At 38.0% G+C, this 13,924-nt stretch overlaps 1 protein-coding gene across 4 annotated transcripts in view; it reads left to right on the top strand.

Annotated features, from left to right (window-relative positions):
* The window catches only part of RTKN (rhotekin), a 1,021,076-nt gene that overhangs the window by 862,192 nt on the left and 144,960 nt on the right, over positions 1 to 13,924 (top strand). For all 4 annotated transcript variants that reach the window (XM_044064015.1, XM_044064017.1, XM_044064016.1 and 1 more), the window contains exon 11: positions 13,385 to 13,489. In XM_044064015.1, coding sequence (XP_043919950.1) covers positions 13,385 to 13,489 — 105 coding nt within the window. The remainder of the gene's footprint in view (positions 1 to 13,384; positions 13,490 to 13,924) is intronic.

The following is a 13,924-nucleotide window of genomic DNA, read 5'->3' as shown; positions in this document are numbered from 1 at the left end:
TGGCTAGGCTTACAAGGGCCTCAAGGGCCAATAACCTAGTAACCTCCTATGATCTTATGAACATTCTTAATGTCATGTTTAAAAACTGGCATTAATAAGTTTGCGCACACAGAAGACCAAATGCCCTAAATATCAAAAGTACAAAAGATTGAGAAAAGAAAGGTATCTCCTTTTCTGCTCTTCACACTAACCCCCCCTCCCTTTTTCTCAATTTTGACTGAATAGTGGCAGTGCTATGGGTTGTTTTTTATTAAAGGAGAGCTGCACCTTAATGCCAATTTTTTCTTTCAAAAAAGTGATTTTCCTTTCTTGTAATCCAGTACTAATCACATCACATACTGAAAAAGCACCATTCAATAATTATTTCATTTGTTTTATGTCTAAACTTATTTCTGTTTGCCTTTGTTTCCTACATTTGTTTCATCATCTGTTTGTTACATCATTAAGGCTACGAAGAGTGGAAGAGTGATTAAGTTAAATCACTTAGTCCAACTGCAGAGCCTTTAAAAAAACAATGTCTCTTAAACAATAGTCACAGATTGCCAGCATCACACCTGAGATAAATAGTGTATCCTGGAGTCTGAACAAAAGCAAGTATTTCAAGCTTAGGTTTTAGTTACAAATGAAGAATGCACATCCCACACTTAGTTTATTTTTTTCTTAGTAAAATTTATTTCTCTTTCCCATTAATCAAATTGTGAGTGCCACATTGAAAGAAATAGTTCCATCTCACTCTTCTGATTTTCTGTCAGTATTTGATTTTACATGGTTTTCTGCACTGTATTTTCTGAAAAGCTGCATGTTTGTTGGTATTTTGTTACAGCATTTTTGCACTGCATGCAATGTTTTCTTGGGACCAGTCTGTGAGTTGGGGGAAGGAAGATTAACATAAAAAAAGTGAATGCAACAAAAACTATCACATCCCGTTACATCTGTAAATACAGAGATTAGATTTCTCTCACAATAACTACAGTTACTTTGAAAAGAACAATTAACCCAGCCACATTTTCAAGACTGTCATTCAAACATTCCTTAAAATGCATCAGAGATGGCTGTTAATGAAATCAAAGGAAACAAATTAATAAATAATACAGACTGATACTGACAGTCAACAGTAAGCAATCACACTACTGTCGTAAGCCGATAAGAGAGAACTACAGTAAATGATCCTCTTATCATAGGCATTTATCTCTGTCCCTCAAAAAATGACATCAGGGAGGTGAAGACATTGACTGTAAACCAAAATCATGCTATCTGAGGCAGCTCCATTCAGGCTATTTTGGTGCATAACACCACGCTATTTGATACAGGGATGTCAATGCAGAAAAGGTCATGATATGCTGAAAAACCTATGTTTTTGTTCAGTTTTTGGGAGCTGTTCTCCTTTAAGGTAAGGTGTAGGGTTAGGGTTGGGGGAAGGTGCAGCATTAGGGTTAGCACCCATTAGTAAGCTTGGCGTGGGGCCTCCACCACCATGCACCACTTTAATAATGGGTGCTAACCCTAACCCTAATGCTGCCTCTCCCCCCAACCCTAACCCTCCACCTTATGTTAATAAAAATCTTCCCTTAACACTAACACTACAAAAGATACACTCAGACACACAAACATAACACTACATCTATCCTCTTACCTAAGCCTAAAGTACGCACACTTGCACACAAACATACAAAACCTATCCCCTAACCTATTCCTGACCCTAACCCTGAGACACATGCACAAATGCTCTCACGCCCTCCAGCCCCACTCACCTTTCCTGATGAAACATTCCCTCAATACTTTGACTGTTGGGCTATTCACTGCTTTAGTATTAAGCACCACTCTTCTCACTCGTCGATCAAATGGCTGTCAATGAAATTACAGGAACACAAATACACACATTTATGTGCATATATGTGTGTGTATGTGTGTGTGTGTGTGTGTGTGTGTGTGTGTGTGTGTGTGTGTGTGTGTGTGTGTGTATACATACACATAGGTACATGACACAGTATTGAAACACAAATTCCCTGAAGTTTGTTCCATCCCATTTTCTGCATGGGGTGGGGGTGGGGGGTTGGGTCAGCTGTCATCCTTTTTCTCTCTTCAGGGTTACTTCCCTACTTTCTTCAGCAGTCATGCCTGCCTGTTGTGGATCTTCTGTCCGACATTCTTTCCATCTCTTTGTTGGCTGACCTTGTTTCCTCCTTCCTTCTTTCTCTCTGTCTCAAATATTTTTCAACAGATTGTCTCCTGTTTCCTACGCATGCGACTTTTCTGCAATTGAAACTTCTTAGGCTTTTGTTCTAATGTCCTTATTTCTTCATCTGTCCTACAGTGTACATCCTACCACCCATCTTTGGCACTTGTTCTTCATCATGTCTATCTACCGCCTCTGCTTATCCTACACTGCCCAGGATCCTGTACCATACAGTAGTATTAATTAACCAAAAATCGTGAAAACCAAGCAGAAAACATGAAACTAAGTGTTTTGGCCCATTTGGGAGATTACTTCCCCTGAATCCTAGCTATCTGAAATATACCAACTCCAAGATCACACAATACTCTTGAAAGAGGAGGAATTCCCCTGTCCCTGGCATTCAGCAGTCTGTCAAAAGTACTGGTCTCCTGCTAATTTTTTTAAAAAATATTCTGTTCGATAAGTTCACTCATCACAGAATACATTCAGTAAAAATGACATTCGACAATATGAGGTATTCGTTCATATACATCAGCATACATATTTAATTTTCTATTCAGTTTTAACATTTTAAATATTCTATTGATAGACTGGATTATTCAATAATGTTTGCAGTCCTGAAGTTTATAGTTGAAGATATAAAATGTATTTTTTACGCATTTTTCTTTATGGTTTTAATTTTGTTTTAATACAGTCCTTAAAATGACTGCAGTTCTTTTTTCAAAATTTGAAAAATAACTAAGATTGTTGCAGCAGATACCTTTAATAGTTCATGTTATTTTTATTTCTAAACTTAATTTACCATAAGCAGGAGGGTATGATAAAAACAGATTTGAGGGTATCAGATGGCACACATTTTCTGGAAGAATCCTTTTAACTAGACATGTTCAGATAGACCACCACAGGATAATCTTGGAACACAATTAGACCGTATGAAGAAACGTTGCTTCTTTAGTCAAACAGGATCAATACTTTGATTAATAGGGTGTGTTTATTTTACTCCACCTCTCCACCTTTGTTGGAGGCCATTGCCATCTGTGCCATACCTGGAGAAAAGTAAAACAAACTTTTGGCAATGCAGACCACTGCTTTATCTGCTAATTTCATTTTCCATTTTCTTCCACTAAGTTAGACAAAGCTACTCTTTCTTCATATGGTTTTATTTGCATTTGTTACTTGGAGTAGAGCACTAATCTCCATGGACCTTTTTCAGACTCATCCCTGGAGTGCTGTCTGGTTTAATGACTTGCTCAGATTCAAAGAGTTAGACAATGAAGAATGAGGACTCAAACCCTTGACCACTTGACCACAGGAAACAGCCTGTTAATAGCACCTAAATCGTGTTCAACAACTGCCAGGCATTAATTTTATGAAATCAAAGAAAATAGCTGTTTAGGTATGAAATACACCTTATATCCATCTGCACTGATGGTTCCCCCGTACTGATTGTTATAGTTTTACTTCTGCCTCCACTTACTTTTAGGAACTCTTTTCAGTTTACTCCATTGTTGCAGTTAAACACTGTAGTGTTGGAAAAATTGCTAGCATTTTAAGTTAGGGTAACCTGAGTTTGTCTTTACAGTTATCTTCTGAATTCACTATAGAATTATTTGAGTCCCACGTATTGGCAACAGTGCATGTCATCTGTGTGGTGGTGATGTTGAAGACTATTATTCTGTACATCTGTTTCAGGTCTTATTCCAGCTATGTAATAATAATTTTTCAGAGTAAAGCTGGGTTGCTGACTGATGAAAGTGCTCTGTGGTAAAATAAAAATATGAAAAGTGCTCTTTGGTAAAATAAAAATATATATCCGATAAAATCATCTTACTCAAATCATGCTGAATAGAGTTTCATCAAGCATTTCCTACATTTCAGCTCTAGGCAACTGATAGTTCATACAGTTTAACAAATTCCTATGTGGACGTACAGTTGCATGCTTCACTAAGGCTCAACATCATTCATTTGTCTTGAGCAGGTAATATTTGCACTTCTGTAATTATGTAATTAAGGCTACAGCTTCATCACTGCCAAAATATGTAGGTGTGTAGTTTAACTACATTTGTTATTGTTATGAGTACCAGTATATATGTACAGCAATCACAGAGCAAGGCAAATACAGGAAACACACACAGTCAAAAATATGATGCAAGGCTCTTGCATGATAAATTTCAAGTTCACGTGTTTTAGATCTCCTGTACTGTTTTGTGGATTTTAGGCATGTAGTACATTATGTGAGTGTCAGGTCTCAGAGTCATAGTCTAAATGCACATAAACAAATGATCCATCACAGTTTAAAGCAAAGACACTAATGGCATTTATCTGTCCACCTGCTTCTGCAAGCTGAATATTTAGTAGCATGCAGATTTATGCTCTGAACTAATGAGTTCTTAACTGCAGAAGAAATGCAAACAGATGAAATTTAAAGGTCTTGGCCTGAATTATTTTATTATTATTAATCTAAGTCCATATTTTAGTAGATTTTTTTACAGGAAATTGCCACGTGGTCCACAGTCATTTGTCTGACTTTGATATTGTGAAATGCTTAAAGCATTTTGACTGAGTAACTAACAGATTAATTGGCTTAATTTTGACAACTTTGTAGCTTCTGCTGGTCCAGAAACTGCTGCAATGGAAAACACAGCAGAATACTAGCATTAGACCTAATTAGGCAATTATTTCTGAAAGTGTTCATCTCTGCATAGACAGAAAGTTGATCTGAAGGAATCTTTTGCTACACTGTGTGGATTGTTATGGGCACTTTAAAATATTAAGCTGTTTATTCTTTCTGAAAAGATTCTTAAAATTGAATTTGGTTGGTATAATGGTTAAGGTGTTAATCTCAGAGACACGAGGTACAGGATTTGATTCTCACCTTTGAAAGGGGAAGTTGACTAAGCTCAAAATGGTCCACAAAGGCAGCTCTTCTAGTACTTGCTTATGAACCCAAAGTACGCATTATACAGTACTTTTGGTATGTCTTCTGTACGGTACCACAGTCATATCATCATCATCATAAACCACATTTTTCTACATGGGGTCAGGGTGTCACATTGACTGTTGCATCACTCTTACTTCAGTTCCACTCTCTTACCTTCTTTGACTGTTATGCTTGACTGTTGTAGGTCTTCTCTCATGCAATCTATTCATCCCTTGGCTGGACATCGTCATTTCTTCTTGCCGTCTTCTTATTTCTCGAAAATCTTCTTCACCAAACCGTTTACTGCTTTCCTGACCAAACCACTGTAGTCTGTATTGCTTGGCCTTCTCCGGTCTGGTGCTACTTTGGCCTCTGCTGTGATGCCCTCTCACTTCTTATTCTGCCCCAGAGTGTGCATACCTATCTTGGGCACTGCATTTCCATCACCTCTGGCTTCCTCAGCTGCTATGCCTTCACCGTCTAGGTTTTTGTGTCATACACAAGCACTAGTCACATTACTGTTTTGAATACCTTACTTTTCAGCTTCTTTTAGATATTCTGCTATATAGTACCCCTGACACTCTATGCTATTTGGCAACCTGTTCCACTTGTTTGCCTTCTATCTCAGTTTTCAGCTTCTTCTAATCCCCAAGCTGCTGCTATGACAACTGCCATGTTTATGCTCAGCTTCTTCCCATGTGCCTTCAGTTTTGCATTCCAGTTTCTTACCAACTGCTCAGCTGCTGTGGTTCCTGTTCAGAGTCTGCTCATAGTGCAACATCATCTGCATATAGCAGCTTTGTTGAACTGTCCCCTCTGTCCTGTTTGCTAATGTAGCCCATCACCAGTATGAATAGCAGTGAGCTCAGCTCATAACTGAAACCTGATACATACCCATTCCCACTGGGAACCACTCTTTGATTCCAAACACTATCCGTACTTGTATCATTGGGTCCTTGTACATAGCCTGCACTAATTCTAACAAATATTTCTGGGGCTTGGAACTATCACAAGACTGCCAAATTAGCTTTCATGGGAACTTGTTACCTGAGTTCTCCAAGTATAGAAATGACCAGTTAGAGTCTTTTGTCATAACAGCTTCTTCTGCACTATCTGTCTCATTGTAAACATCAGGTTAGTTATGCTCCATCATGATCTGAATGCAAATTGTTCATCTCCCATCATACATTGTACGGTTCTGCATATTTGTCAGTTACTCTCTCTAGCACTTTCATGCCTTCTGACAACAGTTTAACGTTTCTTTACTGTCCACAGTTGTGAATGTTTCCTTTGTTTTTGTACACTGGCAGTAAGTGATGTCTTTCAGCTTTTCCCAGTTAGGGGTCGCCACAGCGGAACTCCGGTACGCTGATTGGCAGTGGATTTTTACAGTGCCGAGTTGCCAGCCTGATGCCCAACCTTCAAAGAAGGCACACCCATTCACGCACGCACCTACCGGCATGTCTTTAAATGTCACTCAACCATGTGGAGGACATGCAGACACCACACATATGGCGCTCCAGCCGAGAATCTAACGGGAGAACCTCTTGCTGTGCGGTGACAATGCTAACCGCTGCACCTATGCTTATTTCCCCGTCATCTGGGATATGCATTTCTCTCCATATCACTATGAATACCCTCAAAAGCCATTTCTTCCCTAATTTGCATAACATTTTGATCATACCCGCTGTGACCTCATCTAAGCCTACTACTTCATTTTCTTTAGTGCTGTACTTACTCCTTCTAGGGCAGGTTCTTCTTCTTCCTTCATTGTAGGCTGTGCATGGGGTGATACAGCTTCTCTGGGGGTTGTTTTCCTTCAGAAGCTGTTGAAGGTACTCTTGTGTGTCTATTGAGCAGATTGTTGCTAGCATTCCTTATGAATGGTGTCTGTTTATCATTCTGTATTTGTCTTACTTCCTGAACGAGTTTATTTTTGCTAGCTGTTGAGCCACTTTCCAGACGTTGCTAGGGTTTCTGAGGCCTTGTTCTTTGCCATTGCAAGTGCTGTCATAGCCCCTTTGTTAGCCAGCCAGTATTCCTTTGAATCCTTGTTCATCTTTTCTATATTCCACTTCTTCCTCCATTTATTTCTTTCTTTCGACAACTTCAGGACTTTTGCATTCCACCACCAGCTTTTTTTTATTTCCATACCTGGCTTGGTTATATATCTGCTCTGGTTTTCTGTCATAACCTTGAACACAGGAATGTTGAATCCCAATACTCACAAATTCAAAAATCTACAATAATGAACTCCCTAACTGGCAAAAAAGGTAGTATCAGTTATTTTTGAATCAGATCTGATTTAAACTAGAATTCTTTCCTAACCATTAGTGGTAGGTTCATAGGTAGTAACTAGGCATCTGTTCAGTACACCATCAATGAGTCTAGCTCAATGTCCACATTACCTGAAAATACTGTCTACTTAAATGAATTGCTCAAGGTCACATAGTCGGCAAATGGGCACAGAGGGAATCAAAATCTGGCTCACAGTTAACAGCTCATAGCTTAATCCTCAGTACTAAATATCATGTCACTTTTTTGTGTAGAATAGTATGCTTTGCAGATCATACCACACTTTTACGTGGCGCAATCACAATCCAAAGACACAGATTAGCCATTGAGTATTGTTATGGACTAGCAGCATTAGAATATTGTTCCTAGTTTGTGGGGGATACCTGTTTGAAAATCATTTTAAGAAAACAGCTCTTTGTGTTATTTTTTTTACCCAGACTATGAGAATACTTCTATGGCAAAGCACAATGTAACTGCATTTTTTTCAGAAATGTAGTACTGTGTAAGCTAAATGCAAAACAAAACAAAAAAAAAAAAAAAGAAAAGAATTCCATAGCATTTTGCGTATAAAAGAAAAAAAATGCAGTATGTTTTTGCAAAATAGCAAGAGCTTTTGAAATTATAAGATGCTATCCTGAAACCTGACCTGTCTTCTGCTTCATGCAGTAATAAGAAAATGTTAATTTATATTTTATTCTGGCAAAGGCATCTTAAATGCAGATTTTCATTTTCATTTTATTCTGGGCTTCCCTCTAGTTGGTTGAGATGAAATTCATTGAGCTTTATTTATCCGCAGGAAAGGAGAGTCAGAGCATCAATTGCTGTTTTTAATTGGAAATTATTGCTGGTGCGATTTCTAGGTGTGCTTTGGCAATGATTCACTTCTTTTGGAGATTCCTTCCTTCTTTAAGGTACTGTGAGGTTGGTCTATATAAATTCAGGGGTGTGGAGGGATTTCCCCCTACATTAGTGGGTGCAAGGAGTTTGCCCCCCCCCAAAAAAAAAATGGTTAAAGTAAAATTTTTCATCTTTTTGTGCTCCAGGCATTATTTTTGGTGTTTTGGTTTGTTGGCTTTCTGGAAGTCGACGATTCACAGTAGAACCTTTATTCTGGTTTGTGTTGTAAACTAGTCCTCCGGTTAAGGCATACACCAGGGGTGTCCAACCTTTTGGCTTGCCAAGGCCGCATTAAGTGAACAGAAATTGTCTTGGGGCTGCATATAAAATATATCATATAGTTAACTCTTTTGCTGCTGCGGGAGACCAAAGTCGACCTCCAGGCTATACTGTAGGTGCATTTGAACAATGAAGAAATGTAATAAATGTGTAATATTTGCCTTAAAATTCTAATTCTTGTTCTAATTCTAATTCTCTCATCTAACAGTTAACTCTAACATCTTAGTTAATATATATATATATTTTTACAAATAAACAGATATTCACTACAGCACTAGCATTTCTCACTGGGAAAACCACTCCAGCAGTCCAACTACGTAAAATGTCAACATTAGCAGTCCTACAATACTATAATCCACAAAAACAAGACAAATTTGCAATAAAGTAAAGAATTCACATTACTGACTTAATAAAACAATGCTGAATAAGCTACAAGAGAGTCTCACCCAAACAAATAACTGCTGCCAGAAACATGGCCTCAAGCTAAATGCCAAAAAATGCATCACCATCCTTTTTGAGGAGAGTGAGGTCCCCACAAATTATCACATTAATAACAATGTTGTAAGCACAGAATCAGTCATGAGGTGCTTTGACTGCAATGCCCTTTTTGGCATGTGCCTCAGCAAAACACACTGCCAAAAGAAAGACTACAACCATTTCTGACAAAAAAGATCAAATGACTAAGTTCACTTAGTTATCCAAACAGACTAAAAAGCTTCTTGCTTTCCTCTGTCTCTCACTGGCCCCTATAAATTTCACCACTGCCTTGCTTTCCAGGCTAAGAAAGATCCTGCCTTAAGAGACTTCCTCTACCTCAGAAATACTGGTTATATTTAAAAAGCTCACTACAAAGACCACAGCCTTCACTGCAACATAAACAAGCCACTTTGTATGGACAGGTTCTTGACAAAAAAAACTTCAACTTCTGTAAAAAGCTCCTCTCATTATCAAACAATGTAGTTTAGCAGCACGACAATTGGATGGCTGGATGGACAGCCATAAATGTACTCCTTGAGTAAGTAGCATAGCCTTCATCAAACTGGATGGAAAATCTACATACTAATCTTTCCTAGCTGGATGGCTAAGATCTGATATTGGTTATTAAAGTCTACTTGCCCAAGAAGAGGGACCTATTTAACTAAGAATTCCATTTGCAAAATTATATTCAGTGTACATATTAAATCTCTCTCTCTTACACACTTACACACACACACACACACACACACACACACACACACACACACATACACACACACAGACACACACACACACAGAGCCCCTACTTGTAAAATAGGCAACACACACTGAATGAAATTGTCTGGAAGTCAAAATATCTGAAAAAAAAATCATAATAGAAATGTATTCATCCATGCAATTTCCCACCACCAAAAGGACTATCAGTGAATCAACAAACAACTGCTCAGCAAAAAGTAAATTGGTAACAACTCCATAAACTCTCTAAGATCATACTACATACTGGAGTAAACATATAACTTCCCTCCAATATAAAGCCATTTGACATTCAGACATTTTAATTTGTGCAGAAGTTGTTCACAGACTGACAGTTTACTGAGCTGTAATGCTGACCTTCGCTTTTGAAAAAAAAAAAAAAAACAAATTTCCAGACTTTGTCAATAAGCTCAAAGTACAGAGAAAAAAACAAATTCCCAGACTTTGTCAATAACTCAAAGTACAAAGATTATTATTTTTTATTTATTATGTATTTATTTATTTTTGGAAAACATCTTTAAAACTGTTAAACTGATTACACACCCAGAAACACAGCAACGTTATTGTGATGAGTAAACCACAGACTTCTGCAAGAAATCAAAGTCACATTGGGACTCTGTGCTTACATTCAAACCAATGAAGCATACCTGTCAATTCCAAAAGATTTAAAGTAGCTTAATAAGAAGGTTATTTGCAAGGTTGCATGGCAGTTTATATTAGAAATAAGCAGAGATATTAAAAAGGCTCTGTTTCTCATAATTATGCTGAAAAGTCTTCCAAGGTAAATACAACCATCTGATTTAGCATGGAACCATACTTCTCAACCTTAGAGCAAGAAATCTGGACAAAGCAAAAAATAAAAGTGGGACACAGGCCCAAAAATAGTCATGCATCACAGACACCATTGAAACAACTGTAGCTGCATTATACATCACTTATAATGTTTCTATCCCATTATTGTCAGTTAAGCATTATATGGCTCATTCAATCCTGCCTTCTTTTGCAATAAAGAAAACCATGCTTTGAAATGACAAATGCATTAAAAATAATAAATAAAACACATTGCATCCACATCCTGCAACTTCCTACCTGCAAACAACCACAGAGCTTTCACTGAAACCAGGGCTGCTTAATTCCCCAGAATGACAGCTCTCCCTAATTAAATCTAATGGTGTGCAATCTACCAGGATCTGGACTACCTGAAATAAATTAAATTATGGCCTGTAAATTGCAAGTACACTTTGTTTAATTAAACTATACTTCTAAGCCCACTTACTGTATTTTTCTCAGTAACATCTCAATATCCATTTCCAGGTCACTTTACGAGACACTGGCAGTGGTAGACTTGGCATCGTTCAGAACCCCACAGGCCCACACTCATACTGCTAGCATTGTCCATTAAATGTAAATATGCATCCACTGTAAATGGCAAGAAGCTATGTCTTAAAAAAATCTACTTTTGGCATACCTAGCACCCAAGTATCAGGTTTTGAAACAAAGAAACATTCTCCACAGTTCGTAAGTCTCTGTCTTTAATAATCATCTACTGTTGCAGCACTCCCAACACATAAGCACACACATATACAATAAAATCCACAACATTTAAAAATGACATTGTGCCATCCTGATTTGCCAGTACTGATGATCCACCAAAGTTATGCTTATTGTTGTCCAATCTGCCACTGCTTAGAACCCACCAATGACAAAACAGTACTGGGTGTTTTTTTGTTTGTCAGAAAAAACAATACAACTTTATATGCTACAGTCCCACATAGTCAGTCCACTACTGACCCATTAACCCTAGGCTGCTGTCTCATTCTTACTCCCTGGAACTGCATTACCTTGGATGACTAATTTTATTTCCTAAGAAAAAGACACAAATTGGAAGATGGGCAAAAATCCAGATATTCTCGAAAATCCATACCGTTGAAAGGTATGATTTCATATTCAGTACAACACTCTCCCTGTCAGGAAAGCCGCAATTTAATGTACGATATATTTGTGAGCTAACTTGTTTGTGTTCAGTATGTAGACTGATCGTCATTAGCCTCTTTGTGCATGTGTGTCTCTCTCTGTCATGCACACACACACACACACACACACACACACACACACACACACACACACACACACACACACACACACATTCTGCTTTCATGCATGCACTCACTGACTCACTGACTCACTCACTCACTCACTCACTCACTGATTTACCTATTAACACGGCACTGGCAGCAATTCCATACACGAGTCCCTCTTCAGCAAAAACACACACACACACTCTGATTATTAGGCACAAAATAATGGCGTAAACATGCTGACCCTTCTTTGGCACAAAAAAAACAAAACTAGAAGGGTGCTTTGGCGCATGTGCCCAACAATGTTACAGTTACAGGTCACAGGAAAGAAAAACACAAAACAAAAAAAGTATTTTGGGGCATGCATACATCGATGTTGCAGTTAGAGGTCGAGGGCCGCATGGAAGAGCTCTGAGGGCCGCATGCGGCCCGCGGGCCACAGGTTGGACATGTCTGGCATACACTAACACATATACAATAAGGACTATGCTTTAAGGAGTGGCTGTCTAGAACAATGAACGAGGAGTGTAACAACTCAGCTTGTTTTTGACTATCTGAAAAAGACACAAAAAGGATAATTTCATTAATCTGTATAGAAACAAGTACCATAAATAAATATCAATATAATTTAATGGAACCAGTGCTTATGGAGCACTTTCATTGCTGTTGGGGCTTGCTGTCTGCAGAAAAATTGGATATTTATATTGTCAACATTTTAACTATATCAAAAATAGGTTTGTCACGGATGATGTACTTTGATTTTTTGGTCATTGGAGTCAGACAAGTAAGAAAGGATGAGTTTTGTTTTACATCTTTTTCCCTTTTTTCTGAGTTTTTGTGATCTCAGAGTGAAAGACTGGTGGTATGAGGACAGTGCTTCAATGTGGGAAGGTGCAGTGTAGTGAAACCTGACCACCTGTGCAAAAAGGTGTTATATAGTATATGGCGATTTTTGTTCTGCAGTGGTTTGGGTATCTGATTAAAAAGCTAGTTAGATGCTTAGATGCATTTATTTGAATCTCAACTAAGTGAGATGTGATTACACTTAGTAAATTAAAATGGCTCAAATACTCATAGTAACCACTACAACCAAGTCTGTGTAGCTATATACATTTGTTAGACAACAAAGACAAAGACAGATATATAGATATAAACAGAATATGTTTTAAGACAAATGGAGTAAAGTGTGGGATAGCTAATGTGCTACAACTTCTACAGGCTACAGAGTTGATTAAAAGAATGTAGCTAAGTGTCCTTCCATTTTTTTCTAAATCAGGAGCTAACTGTTATGAGACCCTCATCTAATGAAGTCATTCCTGTTATTTCTGTTTTTGCAAATTGTGTCATCTGCAGATGCATTCTAATTTAAGAATTGTCACCAGAAGTGCTTTTATTTGCTGTCTGTAATGGTTTTAAATTTACTCTGAAACAAGTCTTACAGATGGAGTTAGGATTTTAGCAGATGTGATCCTGTACTGTGAAATTACCTGACAATGTTTTCTTTTACAGGTCAGTGGAAACAGTGCTGTGATGAGCTGATGAGAATTGAAATGCCTCCCCCTAGGAAACCACCTGCTATGCTCTCTAAACAGGGATCCCTGTACCATGAGATGGGTAAGGAATACAAGAGTCAACAATTTATTTCTAGTACTGAAAAACTGTTTCAGTGTTTAATGTGCTGTCATATTTAGTTATTAGTGTCAAGAGTCTGCTTAAAGTACATCTTAGTCTTTTGTATCAGCCTACCTAAAGTAACACTGGGCAGCTGTTTTTTTTTGTCTAAAAACTGCTTTAATGAAGATATTGGAGACTGTTTCTCTTCTTTCGGGAGAGATGGATTGAAAGAAAGGAACATCACCTCTGCAGTAGTTGGCACATGTTCTGTGACCATTTTCCTTTAGGGATTTAGGGAATACCGAGCCTCCAGTAAGCACATTTTCCAAACTCACTGAGCCCAAATGGTACTGTAAAGGGGGCAGAGTGTTTTTCCCCTGCCATGCTGTGGTCTTTTTGCATCACACCTGTTTCTTTAATACCAAATACTCACTA

Source organism: Protopterus annectens, chromosome 2.part2, assembly GCF_019279795.1.
Source record: "Protopterus annectens isolate FY-2018-M chromosome 2.part2, PAN1.0, whole genome shotgun sequence".
NCBI lineage: Eukaryota > Metazoa > Chordata > Ceratodontiformes > Protopteridae > Protopterus > Protopterus annectens.
Note: the sequence above shows the minus strand (reverse complement) of the source record. Positions and strands in the feature narration are given on the sequence as shown.